This window comes from Barbatula barbatula (genome assembly GCF_947034865.1).
Source record: "Barbatula barbatula genome assembly, chromosome: 2".
In the NCBI taxonomy this organism is placed as follows: Eukaryota; Metazoa; Chordata; class Actinopteri; order Cypriniformes; family Nemacheilidae; genus Barbatula; species Barbatula barbatula.
The window spans coordinates 23,422,798-23,441,701 of NC_136767.1; the positions used below are offsets into that span (position 1 = coordinate 23,422,798).

General features: G+C 37.6%; 1 protein-coding gene across 1 annotated transcript in view; it reads left to right on the forward strand.

Annotated features, from left to right (window-relative positions):
• tenm1 (teneurin transmembrane protein 1) overlaps positions 1-18,904 on the forward strand; it is a 129,142-nt gene that overhangs the window by 19,762 nt on the left and 90,476 nt on the right. Inside the window, exons 2-3 of the mRNA XM_079474600.1 lie at positions 9,536-9,815; positions 13,295-13,558. Of these exons, the coding sequence (XP_079330726.1) occupies positions 9,608-9,815; positions 13,295-13,558 (472 nt within the window). The 5' untranslated portion in view covers positions 9,536-9,607. The remainder of the gene's footprint in view (positions 1-9,535; positions 9,816-13,294; positions 13,559-18,904) is intronic.

Consider the following 18,904-nt stretch of genomic DNA (forward strand, 5'->3'; position numbering starts at 1 on the left):
ATGAATAACATAAGAAATGTTCAGATGCAGTTTAAGTATTGAATATGTAATATTTAAAGAGGTCTGATGGAATTTCACTTTTTTAAATTTAGTTAGTGAGTAGTATAGCTCTTTAAGCATAAACAACTTCTGCCAAGTCACAATGCTCAAAGATCAGAGAAAAGTAAGATGTTTTCTTTAACAGAAAAATAAACACTTTTTAAAGACCACAATGAACGGCTCGTTGGGATAACAACAAGCTACTTCCTGCAGTAGTAACATCAGGTTGGCCAAATTTGACATAAACCCAGCCCACTGGTTCATGGATAGGATAATGGGCGGGATTTATTTTGATTTATTTTATCATTTGAGTATATTATATACAGTACTTTAGTAAATTGAAGTTAAAGGTCCAGTGTGTAATGTTTTGGGATGATCTTTTGATGGAAATACAATATAATGCATATAGCTATGCCTTCAGAGGTGTATAAAGGGCTTACACAGTGAAGCGTTATGTTTTTATTACCTTAGAATAAAATATTTTCATCTACAAACCATGCAGGTCCCCTAGCATGTAATTTGCCATGTTCTGTCAGCCATCGTAGTGTTTCGATAGGGAGGGGGGGGTGGAGCAAGTGGTTGGTTCCAATTCGCAACCTTGCTTCTAGATTTCACTGACTGGACCTTCAATGTGCCGGTAAAATTATAAAACTTGGTACTTATTATAAAAATATTACTGGTGCACAAGGCGGGACGAGAGCCATGAGGGAACGGCACAAGGTCGGTGACGCGAGTGATAATCAGTGTCGGTGTGTTGCACCGGTCTCGCATCTCTCAAGAAGGAGCTCTGGGAGCATAAATGGACGAGCGACAGGAAGGTACGACGAGAGTGGACCAGGCCTGGACTTTATGTTATGTTTTTTTATGTTTATGTGGCCGGCAGTCGACCGTGAAGGAGCTGTCGGCATTATACTTTCGGTTTGAAATTTTTAAATTTTTTATGCACATTTAAATAGACTTTAATCTAAAATCATGTTTTAATTAATGGATATACTGTACAGAATGTGAGATTTACTAACATTTCTGTTTGCTCATACATAAGTAATCTGTTAAGCATTCTGCAATCATTATTTTAATGAAACATTTACACAACGTAAAAATGATAAAAAAATTGTTGTTAAAAAACACATTACTTTGTCTAACACACGCACACATAGAAAGCCCCTAGTGAAGCACCCGTTTATCATGAAATGAAGGGGAAGACCCTCTTTTTACGGGTAATTTATTTATAAATCAAACCCAGATGGGGCGTTTAACAAAAGTAAAGTCATTTGCACTGTCTGTATAGTGCATTGTAATTATCAGTGAGGCTTAGTAAGTGAAATATCATAATTCATAGAAACATTAATGTGATCACTAGTGAAGGAACGTCTCTTTATACATGTTAAAGTGTGTCCATAAAGTGTGACATCTCTTAATACGATATTACAGATTTGCCTATAGATTCTGTGTGAATGACACAAGTAAAGCGCTGTTTCATAATCTTGACAATTGTCATCCACACAAATTGCTAAATATGATATACAGTATAAGCCGTGGGCATGTTTTAAGTCTTTATTCATGTAAAACAACTGAATTAATTTATTAATGTGGTTACTTGTGACAGCTCTGAGAAAAAAATGGAATGAATACAGTTTACATCAAATATGATGGCTGGAGCTGCTATAATAGCAGCCCCAGCCCATGTGTTCTTCACCCTCTGTGTGTAGCCATCGACTTTCAGTTGCACTGTATTCTTGCTCCACGCGTTCTTACCAAACAAATGTATAAGATGGGGTGCTCATATAGTGTAGTGACAATCTCCTATAAGCAAGTGGCAACACCACACCACAAGTGCCATCTCCTGTAATGAGTCCTTGTTTCTCTCTTCCACTTCGGCTTGTCTTAGAGTTTCAGACATTTCTTCCATATTGCTCTTTTTGTTTGTTTTTTGACTGCCAAGGCTCAAACTCAAATTATACCTAAGTTTTACACAGCCAGACTTTTAAATGTCAGCATGATTTTTTGTACTTTATGCCCAGTTAGACAGGAAAGGGGTTGTCTGAATGACATGTTAGTAGACTTCTAGTTTTGTAAATGCCGTGTTGCAAGCTGTAATCTTTAAAAAATAATGTTTCGTTACATTACCGTGATTTACAACTTAAGCCTATAACAGCGATATATAATTAAAGCTGTTACGTAAGATTTTGAAGGAAATGTCATCAAGCCGTGTAGTACATAAAATTTCCTGCAGTTTTATGTGTTAAACAGCGATATAGACGATATAGTTGCAGCTTTAAAGGGACATATAACCCAAAAATAAAAATTCTGTTATCATTTTCTCACCCTCGAGTTGTTCCAAATCCGTATAAATGTCTTTGATCTGAGAAATAAAAAGATGAAATGGCAATTTTTACATAAACTTATCTTTTATAGTAAAGTAGAATACACAGTTGTGCTCAGGGTTATTCAGTTTACCAGCTACCTCGATCAGATAAAGTATCTAAAACAAAATTCTTAATATAGATTAAATATTTGATAATCCTCACAAACTTTGGCAGATCCAACTGCTGGTTCTATGTTAAAATGTTAGTCTGGTACGTTGTAAACATGACTTAGTTCTGCCAGACCAATTAAACCTATCCACTCAGACTCGAGGAAATTGTATAAAGCCAGCCATCAAATTGAAGCTAGAAATGTTGAAAAAGGTCTCGCCATTTTTTAATGCAATATGTATCAGGCAGTCTGTGCACGTTTTAGGGATCTGGTTTGTGCTGTCTGAGGCTGTAAGTGCCTTACGTAGCAACCGGAAGTTGCGATCGTACTTACTTCCGTATTTTGACGCATTTTCAAGTGAAATAGAATTTTGAATAAGAACAATAGTGGACGTTGCATTCGTCTTTCTCTGCGATTTGATAAACAGCCATTGCATTTTAAATGGAGCTGGAACCAGACTGAAACTTGAAGGGGAGTTGTTAACGGATTATAAAGGTAAATCGGTAGCAAAACTTGAGAGCATGTAGATTTTAATTTGTGAATTTTTAATATAAGTATTTGTACCTGTACACTAAAATGTAAACAAATGTACACAGCCCCAATGTGAAAACTTGTCAAATAAAAAACTGAAGTTGAATGTTGAAATTTGCACTCAAATCTGTCTTCTGAATTTGAAGTGCCAGAATTATAGTTACAAATGTGTAAACTGGTATTTACAAAATAAATTGGTAGATACAAAGGCATTGAACATATTTACACGTTTTCCTAGATTCAGATTTGAATTGCAACCACAAATAGGCATCTACAACCACCTGTCAATGCAGTTTCAAATCTTCCTGCCTTGACTTTTGGTACTACTTTCGCGATAAGCCCATTGCAAAACTAACTTGTGCACTTGAAAGCTCGGAAAATGCGGCATTTGATGACGTTGTGCGGCTGAGCCACACCGCCCCCTAATAGCAGGAAAATCACAATGAAAATCCACCCCAATCACAAAGGGGTTGAGTCCCAAGTACAGTACATTAAAAAGGTATATCCTTACTCAAACAAACTGAGTTGAAGCCAACTCAGCGATTGGTGCTTATTAATGTTTAGTGTTAATGAGTGCTTGGTCCAGAGCTTCCTGTGTCAGTTTTTTAACACAACAAAATTCAACCAACATCACATGTAGAACCAAATCAAAACGTTATGCGAATATGTTTAAGATTTAATTGAAAGCGCTTTTGGACCAGTGTTTAGTTGCTTACATCTTGTGAAGCGGTCTATTGCAGCTGTTATTTACAGGCAAGCCAAAGAAATAGAAGACGACAGCATAGAAGAAAATAACATGAAATGTTGGGATTAGTGCGAAAAGTAATGTTGATGTGAATCTATGTTTTGTAAAAGGACATTATCTTCATCCATTACCTTAACCCTCCTCCAGCCCGGGTCTCCATGGCGATGATCTTTGTAAGATATGATCCCCAGAGATGTCTGACTAGCTTCAGGTTTACATAGGAAAAAAGGAACGAGCAGATATGCGTGTGTTTGTGTGTTTGCTTTTTTGGGAACACTGAGAAATGCCACCAGCAAGAAATATTCTTAGCTGACCTGTGCTTGACTTTCATGTTTACGGACTGCGAGTGTGTGTATATGTGTGCACATGACTATACGTATGTTTGTGTGTGTGTTGGGCTGTCAGCTTTTATTTCAGGCGGTATCAGGACTTTTGACACGTTTTTGCAGTTGCTCAGGGCAAGAGCTTTCTCCTGCTGCAGATCTGATTCTCCTCAAAAGAATTTGTGTGTGTGTGGGACAGAAACGTTCAGTGCAGGAAGTGGCTCTAGCATTAGCGAGAGATGGATAGGAGAATGTCAAGTCTTGCTGTGTGTGTTTGGGGGGGGGGACTATTTTAGAGAATCACACAGGAAGTCTGCGCTGATAATCTGAAGATGGATGAATGAATATTAGCTGCTGTCTGTAGAGGCATCGATATGTGTGTGTGTGTGTGTGAGAGAGAGCGAATATGATATGTCTCTATGGGCCGCCTGCAATAATGTACGATTCCCAGCAGTCAAATCATGCTAATTTTATTGTTGACAATATTTGGAAGGCAATATTTTAAAATCTTGAGACATTAGCGTGCACTAGTGTGCAAGTCTACGTGGCACGTAATTGGTGTGGCCCCACCCTGCCACCTTTAACTAAATTCAGCTTCATTCAGATTCAGTCAAAATTGTATGTGAACCTAATTTGTAAAGGAATTGGTGATTAACTGCTTAAAATCAGTTGAAAAATAAAACAGGAAGACGTGTGCATAGATCAAAGGAAGTATGACATATTGATAGAGTGAATGAGAATGAACAGAAATTATAAATTAGGAGTAAACCGTGTGAATGTAAAAACTGTTTTGTTAGATTTTGTTTAAACACACTGTATCTAGCAGTCATTGTTGAGGCAGCCACACTAGTCTTGGTAGAGACTGCTGGGATACCAGCTTTAGAAGACCACAGAGTCCCGTTAGAAAGGAACCTTACAAGCCTATTAGATATGGATTTAGGTGGAAAGCCATTAAGGGATCCGAACACCGGTAACAGAAATTTGAAATCAATTCTAAAATTTACGAGAGGCCAATGAAGGGACTTTAAGACCTCCGTAATGTGTGCTTTCATTCTGCTTCCTGTCAGCGGCCGTGCCGCAGCATTAATTTGTAGTCTAGCCGGGCATTCTCGGGAAGAGCAGACAGGAGAGCGTCGCAGCGGTCCAGACACACATCAATCTCTCAGCATCTGCTGAAAAGAAAAAGTCTTTGACTGGGTTTCTCAGCTGATAAAAAGTGGCCGCCTGATGCGGACCTCAAAATACACGTTTGTGTCCAATGACACACTGAGGATTTTAATGCGGGTCTTAGTATTCAGGTGAGGATTTTCGCATTGTAGACAGTTTCTTTCTCTGCCCTTTATCTCTGACTAAGAGCCCTTCGATTTTCTCTTTGTTTAGTTGGGGAAAGTTCAGCGACACCAAGTGTTAATACTGTCCATACATCGATCCGTCCGTACATTGAGCTGTCGAAACATCAACACATAAACCAATCTGACTATACGGCTAAAGTGACTGCTTGACGCATAGATGCACGGTTGTGTATCAACAGGGGTATGAAAATCAATCCAGACCCAGTTAGCTCAGTCGCCCTGTGTGTCAAAGTCAGATATGAGCATTTATACTACAAGCTGAAACCATCTTTCTGTCGTTTAATCTAATGCACACAAACTCGCAACGGATCACAGATCCTATTCCTCCCTCTCTTTTTTCCTTTGTCGTAAAAAGTGGGCAGAAATATAACCCTTTTATCACAGGGGGGTCAGAAAGTTAATTATCAATATACACTTTAACCCAGAAGTATTCCTGACTTATACACAAGAGGATTCGCTTCCCTAACCTTCTCCATGTAAAATAAAAAATATTTTATTATGCCACAGATGTGACTCGAGTCTACATATCACATGAGCGAACATGATTTTAAACACATTCTTCCAAAGTAATAATCATTTCATTACGTGTTTAACCTTTTTGATGAGGAAAAAATTACCGAGCGCACCTTTAAGGACCTTTACTATTGCTTGTTGCCCAATGATAAGGGAAGAGCGTCTCGGAATATAAACTGTGTAGTCGGGAGCGCAAACCCAATTAAGAGCACAATGCATACGTGCTTGGGCTCGCGCCCATGTTTGTGTCCCCTCTCGTCCGTTTGTTCTCCTACACTGTAATCATCATAATCGTCTGATTACAAAGACTTATTCAGCACTCCCATAAGAACTCTTCCCATCTGCCTAGTTCAAGCGTGTGCGTGTGTGTATTTTCATTCCTGCACAGATTTCCTAAGTGGACCTGAGCCCTCTTTAGATGCCATATAAGATGTGTTCTGATCAAAACCAATGGTGACACTGTTGGATCTCATTCTGCCGCTGGACTTTACAATCTCTGCAGTCTCAAGAGGGCAAAGCGGAAGCTAAACAGAACAAGAGAGACTGATAAAAGGAGCGTTCATCGCCAGCACTGTTAACTAATGGACTATTAATTGTGTCTGCGCACGAAGATGGTGCCTCCAGTCTGCAAGTTGCCATCGCCTCCAACTGGCACACGCTCTGGCAAGACGTCCAACCAGCGGGCAGCCAGCCAGAGACTGACAGGGATTTAACACTCATTCCCCGCCCACATCACTTAGTCATTCCATGCATTTCCGCGTCAGCTAATTAGTAACTCATTACCAGAGCAATACGAAGTATACAGGCTAATGAGCATTTGATGGTAATATTTAACTTCCGTTTAATCAACGTCAAGACGATGGTGACTTGTGTCTTTTTCTCTCTCTCCTGTCCACTTCCCTGACGCCTTTAACCTGTCTGGTCATTTCTCCAGCTCGTTCTATCTTTCTTTATTTCTCCATCTCGCCACTCTCAACCTTCCCTCTCATATCTCATCCCTCCCTGTCTACATCTTCGTTTGACTCCTTTTCCATCCAGTACGGTCTGTTGGTTCTCTTTCATCCAGTCTTGTGTAGCCGGACCTTTGACTCGCGGCAAAAAATCTGGTGCCTTTAAAGAGGTCTGTTGTATCAGAGATGTATTTTCTCACTGTGATTATAATAGACTGTCTTGGAAAGAATTATGTTTATTAAATTAGTGAACAACATGTAGAGACTTTACTGTATGTTAAAAACCCCATATGTCCTTATTTATTGGAGTCAGATTGGCACATGGATCGAGAAAGTGTTTTCCGTTTTAGTGTGCAACAAGCATCAGGGACTGTGGGCGGTCTGTGGGCATGGGCATCTCTTCTTGCCTTCCTTTTATCTCTCTTAAGCGGCATCTTTTCTCGTTCTTTCTTTCCGTCTAACCTCATCTCGTTTTCCGCTCATCTTTCTCCCCCACCTGTGCTGTGCTCTGTAGAAAGCTGAATGTTCTTTTCAGGCGCAAAGGTCATGGAAAGGTCACGGTCAGCGTTTAGATTCTGGGAACTGAAAGGGAGCTGGGCTCTCTGGAGAGAGAGAGAGAGAGAGAGAGAGAGAGAGAGAGAGAGAGAGAGAGAGAGATGATCTCAATGCTGGAACAGTAAATAAGATTTAGAGGAGGCACGGCAATTTAAGCATAATCTTATCTGAGTTAAACATTATTTTACTATTAATCACTTCTTGTGTAGATCCAAGAGGATAACACAGTTAGTAAGAGTTTTTTTATATAGATTGTGATACTACAAAAAATACATCAATTTGTTTGCACTATTAAGGTGGTTTAACACAATTAAGGCCTTTAATTTGACACAAACATTATAGTGATGTGTGCGATTACTAAAGACGGTATTCAATTTCAAGTCTGTGTTCAATACAGACTAAACAGAGAAAGTTTATGTACGGATTGAGCTTTATTTAAATGTTAACAGTTAAAGGCATTTATGGGAAATGATAGTATTTCAGTAGTACAGTGCATGATCAGAAGTGTATAGAAAAGCCCAGAATATGTTTTTTTCTTCACTCCCTTTTAAGTGCAAAAGGCTAATCACTTAGTTAAGTGCCGGAGCTCTTTTTTATTTCAATGGATTTACATTTAAAGACATGGTCTCTCAGAGAGGGTTTTAGCCTGCTGACCGCGTGCTGTTCTGTTGCATGTTAATAGTCTCAGAGTAACTGTTACACCTTGTCTACTGGAAGCATCATGGGGTGACAAAACTAGACTGCTGCTATTATAATCAACGATGCTGTCTACACAGCAGGCATGCAGTGCTTGGTACACTTGGGGTGTAGACACTGCTTGAGACTGTCATGCTAAAGGCGGCTGGAATTGCAGCTTTGAATTCCTCCTCTGTTAAGGACAACCGCTAGCCATCGACGCTCAGATGCTTTTGTAAAATTTGAAATCTTCAAGCCCCCCCCCCAATTGTCTACAACAATATTTGAAACCCCATTTGACATTAATATATATATATATATATATATATATATATTTATTTTAAATGTATTTTTAAATTAAATATTTTTATAATGCTTATTTAATTTATATTTTATTTTATTTATATTTTATTTAGATTTTATTTTATTTAGATTTTATTTTATTTAGATTTTATTTTATTTAGATTTTATTTTATTAACTTTACCTAACTTTTGGCTTCAAGGCCCTTGATTAAACAACAGAAACAAACCTCAGGGGCAAAGTGACCCAACAGCGATGAGACTGAGAGAATGCAAAGGCGTATGAAAGTTACTTCATCAAACTTCATCATATTCATTTTTTAACAATTCCTAAAATACATGTAAAATATTATTACTATGTTTTTTAAACATGAACATGAAATGCTTTCTTTGCAGTATTTAAGATCTGTAAACATAGTATATTTTTTGTTATTTTGACCAGTTAATCCCATTTCAATTTTCTGTAACAAACTATATTCATTTGGAGAAACTTTGCCACTAGTTCATAGAATAAAACAACAAAAATTGTCTGTATATAGATGTAAAGATTATTTGTGTAAACTACAACAAGCAAAGATTTCACATTAAGTATTTAAGTCTATTGACTAGTGTGTATCGATGGCAAGTTAATTCCATTATTTATTTGGCTTCATTGCCGGACAGTTGATTAACTCTCTTTGCTTTTTTGAGTTTTTTACCTTTTCCCCAGTCTTTCGCCCTTTTATCTCCTCCCTTTCCTCTTATCTCAGGATCTCTTTATCTCTTAATCACACTCTCCATCTATCGTTCTCTCTATCTCTCCATCTTCTCTTTCATTCGTCCTCTGAGACCTTCTCTCTTTTCTTGGTGGTCGATGAATGTTTCAGTTAAACGAGGGAAGGTTTTAAAAAGTGTTTCTGATTCGTCCTTTATACCCGTGTATTTCTACAAAGAGGCCGTTTCTTCTCAAGCTGTTTCATATATCGTGTGAAAAAATTGCCCCCATGAAATGAAAGTTAGAGTGCATTTGAACTGCTGTTGTTTATTTTCCATTACATCGTTTTGTTCTTTGTTTTGTTTTTGCGTGTGTGTGTGCAGTGTGCTTTGAGTGAGTATTTCGGTTTAGTTGTGTACGTGAGAGTCTGTGTGATATTGTGAAAGAAAGCAGAGATGGACGAGAAGCTGTACCAGTCTTTGTCGCGGCCCCACCCCGGCCTGGAGCTCAGTTACTCCAGCTCATCCGAGGATGAGGATGGCACAAACCTTCATCACAAACACTACAGAGAGCCGCACATCCGTACAGACTACGAGCCTGACCGCAGGTTCACCTACAACAGCCACAAAGTCCGAAGGAAACCCATGGAGCCACCAAGGAAAGGTATGACCTAAACCTATTTAAATGGACTTTGTATCTTAGCATTAAAACTGGTGTCTTGTTTACTAACCACACTGTAAACCCGGATAAGTTGGCAATTCTCCGAAATCTTTTCTTGGTAAAAGGTTCTTGGTATAAGTAAGCAGAACTTTCACATTTCGATTACTGTCTTTATTATAAATGTTTGATTCATCGTTCTCATGCAATTAAGTAGAAAGAACTCATTTTCTAAGTACACAGTCGCACAGGTTTTACTCACTGGTAACATGTCACATGTTACAGGTTACATGTAGCCTCCCACGGCCTAAGCACATGCACCACTCTGCTAAACAATGGTAACCACAAAAAACTATTTGTCAAACTCTTCTAAATATCCAAGATAAATGAAAATTAAACGCTAACAAGTCTTTAACTTGACTGAACAAAAGTAATCATATTTTTAAATATAATGCAGTCTGACGCAAAGCATGCTGGGAATTGGACATCCTTCTCGACCAATTGGGTTGAATTAACATGTTTTATTTAAGTAAATTGAAGGAGGAGCAAATAATCTTTTTGAGTTTAAGTAAAAACTTCATGTTAATCAAAAAGAAACATTATACTTTACTCAAAAGTAAAGATTTGTTCAGGAACTGAATCTTTTTTTTATAAAATCATGTTGACATCACTTAATCTGTTTGAGTAATTTGAGTATTTGTGTTTACATGTTGTGCCATGAGTACATGCAAGCTCTTATCCATGTAAATTAGCTTGTGGATTGCCCAGCCATCACTCACCAAACTACTGATGCACTATTACTGGCCATGGATTCGTTTTTTATAAAGAAAAAAGTTTAATACATTTCTTAGTGATCAAGGCAACACAAATTCATCAAAAGATGATCAACTGATAGAAAAGCACCAGGCATGTTTCCTGATGACCTGATGTCCGGTGTAGTCAAACACACTTTCTGCATTATCAAAAGTGGATTCAGGTGTCTGGAGTACAGTAGTAAAGCGAAGCTGCTGTACAGTTTCAGTAAAGTATGGCAGATCTGTAGTGTCCTTCACAATTAAGCACAGACATTAATTCAAGACAGAAATTGTATTCAACATTTTTTGTCTGTGTTTGCACCACTTTTTGATTTGCATAATTCCTTTAGTTAGTTGGGTGTTAAAACAGTGCAGACTGCACAGGCAAACAAACGGCATCAGTGGGCACAATTCATTCTGGATTATAAGAATAATAATTACAAATGTATACAAATATTATGAAGATGTGTTACATTATATACTATAGAACCAGTTAAAACTTCTTAAAAGAAAGGGACTAAACAATGTTTTAATACAAATCTGATAATGCATAACAGAGTCTATTTGATAGATAAAGAAGATAGAAAAGATAGAAAAACAATTATGTAGTTTTTTGTATTAATTTTAATTGTTTACATGAGTTACCTATATTAACCTAAAACGATTAGTTAAAGATCCAAGCAATACGGTGGCTGACACATGACTAAGATATTGTAACGTTTTTGTTTCTTTGCGGATTGAGATAACATATACGAAACATGCTCTGTAGAGCAGTTTGTCCGTTTAGGGCTACTGTAGAAACAACATGGTGAATTCCATGTAAGGGGACCCGCGGTGTATGTAGATAGAAATAGCTTATTCTAAGGTAATTAAAACAGGTGTTTATACACCTCTGAAGAAATAATTATGTATATTATTTTGCATTTCTGTCTATAGACCCTGCAAAAAATTACACGTCAGACCTTTAATGTTGAAATGAATGTTAAATGTTTGTTAATATATATTAACTAAAGTTTATAAATGAACTCTTATTCTAAAGTGTTACCAATTCTATTGTTTCATTTCTATATTTAAATTAGCCTACGTAACAAGCAACGGAAGGTCAAAATCGTAAATCTGCACCAGATTGAGAGAATGAGCCACAACAAATGATGAAAAATCATGGTATTGTAAGCATGATGACATTCCATGAAAAGGTCAAATAAGAAGTAAATAAAGAAATAAAGATCATAGTTCTAGAGACAACTCATTTTGTTTGTTGCGTTGATAATTGCTTTAGTTCAATATTGGATGTTATTTAATAAGAAACAGAATTATCTGAATTCTTTTTACATTTTAATAAGCCATCAACACACTCGCACGCACGCAAACACACACACACCGAACATCAAATACTATAACACTACCGTTCCATAAAATAATTAGGGGCTCTGTGTGTGTTTCACTTCTGAATAATGATGTGCAATTTAAATTGTACAATAATTTTTAATAATTTCATTTAAAGGACATAAACAAGCACATACTGTACTCACACACAGAAAGCGGAATGGCTGTACTTTCTGCACCTGCATTTAAAAGCATTAATGTTATTGTTAGCGGATAGATTGATGAATACATTGATATGAATTGATAAGATTGGTAAGTTTAGTCTATAGGTTTGTTGTGTTTGACTTATTAGTGTACTGCATGTGAATGTGTCATTTTTTCTGTTGTGTGTTTTGTCTGTGCGGTGTGGTACGAGAGTAATGTTAATGCATCGTGTGATGTGTTTTAGTGTCAGAGTGTGCATGGTTTTGTGTGTTGTGGTCTGTGAGCACCATTAAAACACGCCAGCGGTTCGAACAGGTTACAGTGAGCATTTTTGTTTCCTCTATGGAATCATTCAAATGCAGCACGCAGAACAAAACATTCTATTCATGTTACCACGGAAACAGCTTTACAAGGAAAGACTGAGAGAGGGAGAGAGAAAGATGAAAACAGACACCCAAACCTCTAGACTTTTCCATCTATGTCTGCCCATAGACGATATGTGTTTGAGGGTGTGTGGGTCAGGCCAAGATGTGCGGGGGTCATGTTCTCAGTGAAGGACGGAGAAGTGCATCGTGGGCAATTAGTACTGAGATGATTAGAGCAGGGAGAGCGGTGAGAGGGGTCGCCAAGGAGACAGAAGTCAGAGAGGTGGAGTAGAGAATGCTTGAGGACACTCAAGTAAAGAGCTTGCTGCTCTCTCTCTCTCTCTGTCTCTCACACACACACACACACACAAGAAAATGTATATTCATAGAGATATGTGCGTGTCTGAGATGAAAGGTAATATGTATGTATATAGCGTGCAAATGAGGGAAGTAGTGCACACACACAGCCACACGCACACACTTGCAAGTGTGTGTAAACCCTCATGTCTCTTACTCTCTCTGAGATTCTTGAGGGAATTTAAATGGTTTTCACATTTTGTGCAGTTAAAAGCAGAATGATTTTTGTAAAATATTTATTTGGGGTTTTCCAAGCTATTCCTCATCTCTGAAGGGAGAAGAAAATGGTTTCTCGGTATGGCTCCAGAAATCTCTGCAGTCAGTACAGTTCAGTAACTCTAGCACTGAACTCAAATCCACCAGCTTGCATCTTTAAAACTTTGATTTGCGCATACGATAAAATAAATGTCTGTGTACCTTTCTCTTTTCGGTTTCTTAGATTTTAAGGAGCCCTCCCAGACTGCATTTCCTGATTTCCAGACGGAGCTTCACGCAGCCAATCAGGAGCTTGCATACCCGAGGGGCGTATCAGCAGGTGTTGCCTCAGATGCCGAGTCAGAGGGCGGTGCCTCTCCTGACCACGCCTTGCGGTTGTGGATGCAGGAAGTCAAGTCGGAGCACAGTTCTTGCCTATCGAGCCGGGCGAACTCAGTTCTGTCCCTCACCGATACGGAACAGGAGCGCAAGTCTGAGCCCGAGAACGGTATGAGATACAAGACGTTGAAGAGGTTTTTATAGGTCAACCAGATTGTGATAATGATGTTGTAAAAATGATATTTCATTCATGTGTGTGTGCTTGTGCATGTGGGTTACTCTAAAGTGCCCTCATCAGTGTATGACTTTACAATTTTAATGAGAGTTGCCGCAGAGGGAGATGCACACGCAGTATCTCCAGACCTACCAGTCTAACTACACGCACACACACAATTTCCTCTACGCTACTCACTGATGCAATATTTATGTGGAGCTCTAATATCTACATTGGAGTGTAAACTACACTCCATTATCTCATGCACATACTCACACACACATTAAGGTTATATTATTGTTAAACACACATGCATTAGGTTATATTTGAATGACCCCTCCGGGCGCGTTTAGACCATCATCTTGGTAATTATTGGACTGGTCGTGTAATTATCTTTTCGTGTCCTGCCCTCCTCTTCCTTTGTTAAGAATTACTGCTTCTTTGGATTTTGAATTTTCTCCTGTCTTAAAGATACAGCTCACCAATAAAACATGATTCTATCTTCATTTACTCACCCTTATGTATTTCAATATTTTCAGAGGAAAGTCATCATACATTACTGGTATGGAACTACAGGAGGGTGTGTAAATAATGAGAATATTTTCATCTTTGTGTGAACTCTTCCTTTAAGATTTGAATCCTGCACTACTGTTGACTACAGCTTACTGAACTACTAAGAAAATCTTTTGACCTTTCCTGCTGACACAATCATAACTTGCCTTCAACCACAAAGAGTCGCATTTGAACCCTGATACTCGTTCATGTACTTTCTATTAAGCACTACATCTGCACTAGATTTGTGCTAGCGCTTGTAGTGTTTTAGTATTTTTAACTGTAGCACTTGACGTGTATTTGCTATCTGCTTTGCATTTTTTATCCACTTACATAACATAAGCATTCCCTTACAGAGTTAATTTGATGTTAAAGTGTCTGCTGAAAATAAACATTAAATATAAACGATGATGGAAGTACAAAATGCTACCACCAAAATTAGATAACTCAGTTTTAAAAAAATAAATAAAAAATATGTCTTCAGCTAACTAACACAATAACACAAAAACACAATAAAAACATGTTAACATAATAAAAACATGTTTTTTGATTTAATGTTTTGTTATTCAATTCAATTCAATTTTATTTATATAGCGCTTTTCACAATTTGCATTGTTCCAAAGCAGCTTTACAGGGGAAAAACGAAAAACCCAAGAAAGGGTAAAACACACTACATGGTGTTTTATATAATAAATCCAATTATTCTAGTAAAATAATATCTAATGTCAGCATCTCCTGGTGGTTTATTTAGCATATTTTGCATTAAGTGAATGCTTGGCTGAAAAGATGCGTTTTTAATCTAGATTCAAATTGGACGAGTGTGTCTGATCCTCGAATAGTGTCGGGAAGGCTATTCCAGAGTTTAGATGCTACGTATGAGAAAGCTCGACCCCCTTTGGTGGATTTAGTTATTCTAGGTATTATCAAAAGTCCTGCGTTTTGAGATCTTAGAGAGCGTGATGGGTTGTAGTGTGATAGAAGCTCTGTTAGGTAGGTAGGGGCTAAACCCTTTAAGGCTTTATAAGTGATTAAAAGAACTTTAAAGTCAATACGATACTTAATGGGTAGCCAGTGAAGGGTTGATAAAATTGGGGTTATGTGATCGTATTTTCTGGATCTGGTTAGAACTCTGGCAGCTGCGTTCTGAACTAACTGTAGTTTGTTTATTGATGATGCAGGACAACCACTAAGTAGCACATTACAGTAGTCAAGTCTTGAGGTCATAAATGCATGAATAAGCTTCTCCGCGTCAGCAACACACAGAATATTTCGTAACTTGGCAACATTTCTTAGGTGGAAAAAGGCGTTTTTTGTGACATTTGAGAGGTGATTTCGAAATGACAGGTTGCTGTCTAATATAACGCCTAGATCTTTTACTGTATTTGTTGGAGTAACAGTACATCCTTCATCTTGCAGTTTATAATCAGAAATATTCGGTTTGCGTGTCTTTGGTCCGATAAGTAATATTTCTGTTTTATTAGAATTTAAAAGAAGGAAATTACAGGTCATCCAATGTTGTATATCTTCAATGCACTCTGCCAATTTGGATAGCTGGGAGGAATCATCTGGTCTTGATGAGATATATAGCCGAGTATCATCTGCATAGCAATGGAAGCTAATTCCATGTTTTTTAATAATGTTTCCGAGGGGAAGCATGTATATGGAGAACAGCACGGGTCCCAGAACCGATCCCTGAGGTAATCCATAATTTACTTGAGTTAGATTGGATGATTCCCCATTTAAATGGACAAATTGATGTCTGTCTGATAAGTAAGATCTAAACCATTGTAGTGCCTGTCCCTCAATACCGGTATAATTGTGTAAGCGATCTAGAAGTATGTTATGGTCTACGGTATCGAACGCAGCACTAAGGTCAAGCAGGACCAGGAGTGAGATGTTACCTTTATCTGATGCTATAAGCAGGTCGTTTGTAATTTTAACATGCGCAGTTTCAGTGCTATGATGCGATATAAAGCCTGACTGAAATTTTTCGTGCATGTTGTTATTTTGTAAGAAAGAGCACAACTGAGTGCACACTACTTTTTTTAGTATTTTAGACAGGTATGGGAGATTTGAAATCGGTCTATAGTTTCCAAGTTCATTTGGATCTAAGTTTGGTTTCTTGATTAGAGGCTTAATGACAGCCATCTTAAAGGGTCCTGGGACATGGCCTAGATTAATTGACGAGTTGATAATTTTATAAATGGGCTCAATTGCAACAGGTAGTAACTCTTTTAATAATATAGTTGGTATGGGGTCTAGTAAGCAAGGTGTAGGTTTAGAAGTTGCGATAAGTTGAATTAAATCTTCCTGTTTTATAGGTGAAAATCGCTGGAGCCTTTGTTTTGGATCGATGGTTGGTGCTAATTCATAGGACAGATTTAGAGGTTGAGTTTTTACAATTTTGTCACAAATGTTTTCGATTTTCTCTGTAAAAAGATTCATGAATTCATTGCTACCGAGGTGCGGCGGAATAGCCAGGTCAGGTGGTGTCTGTTTATTTGTTAATTTATCTCCTTTTGGAACCAAACTCTTCATATACTCTTTTAGATAAATACATATTTATGTTTATAAATATAGCCTTATATATATATATTTTTTTTTAATATTTATAAATACTTATATATTTAATACATAAAGATGCAAAACCCTATAAAACCTAAGAAAGAAAGATATTTGGAATAATGCTTATAAGCAGACAGATTTTGCCCCCCATTGACTAGCATAGTAGGAAAAGTTACTTATTTACAGTTACATTTATATAAAAGTTGTCATAAGACGCAAACAGTTCTGGGGCACTTTTGCCAAACCTTGTATTTTTCCTACTATGGCAGTCAATGGGGGACACCATCTGTCTGGTTATAAGCAGTAAATGATGACAGAATTTTCACTTTTGGGTGAAGGATCCCTTTAAGCCCTGTATGGGAAACCACACAAATACCAAATAATGAAGAAAATGCAGTCAATAAGAACCCAAAATAGATGGCTCCAGGGTGAGACCTCAAACTGATAAAGATAAAATACCTTTGCAAAGTATGTTTATCATACCTGCAAACTAGTCGCTTTACCGCAAAATTTGCTGTTTTGAATCAAAAATAGTTCATTTAAATGAATCGTTTAAATCCAATGATTTTTTTTCGAGGGGGTTTCGAAGGTGTCTTAGGCGTCTACTTAGGCGTCTACTCTCGAGTGTCTGAAATATCTTTTGTCCAGCACCTGGATTCGTTTGGCCAACCAGAATCACGAAACAGCTAACAGCATTGTCTTTTATGGTCCGTGGGCCAACCACAATCAAGATAACAGCATCGTCTTTTTTGGTCCTTCGGCCATCATCTTTTTTTCTTGGTCCTTGGGCAAACCAGAATTAAGATAACGGAATCGTCTTTTTTTGGTCTTTGGGACATTGTCTTTTTTGGTCCTTGGGCAAACCAAAATCACAATCAATTAAGATGTTTAATTACAACTTGGAGCATTGGGATCGTGAGACAATGTATACATTTTTATGACAATCTCAAATTAGACCAAATCCCCCCAAAATTAAAATTACACCCCAACCCCCCCACCCCTGTATATGGCTATCCCCTTTTTCAACTTTTCCCGAGTTTTCTGGTCTGGTTTATACATTCTATACAAAGAATTTTAGTGACCATGAAACTATATACATAATTTAAATAAACAATAAAACAACATTATAAACATTATTTGTATATTATATATTATAAATATATTAGTTTTTCCCAAATACCACTAGGTAAAGCAATCATAAAAGAGGTTTTCTCTATTCAGAAATGTACAGTAGGCGCAAAAACATGGAAGCATCTCAAAGAGGACTCTTCTAAAACTAAATGCAGTGAATGGGCAGGGAACCTTGACAAATATTAGAAGTTGATTTCTTGATATAACTGAAAAACTATATAGTGTGGTCCCTTAGGAGAGCATTTTCAAATCCAGCTACCACATTCAGACACAATGTGATGAAAATCGTGACAAAACTTTTTGTCATCTCGACTCAAAGAACCATAAAGATCTCTTGGTACATCGTGTTCAGCTTCCTTCTGAGGAAGCAGTGAAAGTGCTCGCTGTCTCTCTCTCTCTCTCTCTCTCTCTATCTCTTTTCTCTCTCATAAAAAGATGGATGATGTATAGATACTATCTTTGTGTCCAGCAATCTAATGTATTTCTCTTGATTCAATAGATCCAAATTAAAATTAATTACAAAGGCTGGGCAGAGGCATTAAGTCCAGACTCTATTGCCTGTGCTTGTGTGTCAGGTAAGAGAAGTGAGCTTACTTCACTTAAACATTTTAATATTTGGAGTCGGTTCAGAGGTTGTTTTAGTTTCAAGAGGTTCTCCACTGAACTGCTGCTTAACTCTGTCACTAAAATACACTGTTACTGTTCATACAGAGAACATAAAGCCAATTACACAGTGTGGATGTTTGTGTTCATTGAGGCAAAACTGTGAGGAAGCTGCGTGTAAGACCCTACTGATCACGACTGGAGCTCCATTTCTGTTATCTTTGAGGCTTTCTCTATGCTTACTTTTTAATGAACTTTTATTATATTTATATTTTTTGGCCATGGCTGTTTATAAGCTCTTTTTTCAGTTTTTACTAAAAGAACAATCCAGCTAAAAAATCCTCATTCATAAAAATGAGAGAAAGACACACCGACATACTAACTACATTTCTCTGCAACATGACCCTTATCTTTATCACAATGGCAAGTGACGGCCACATGCCACTTAGG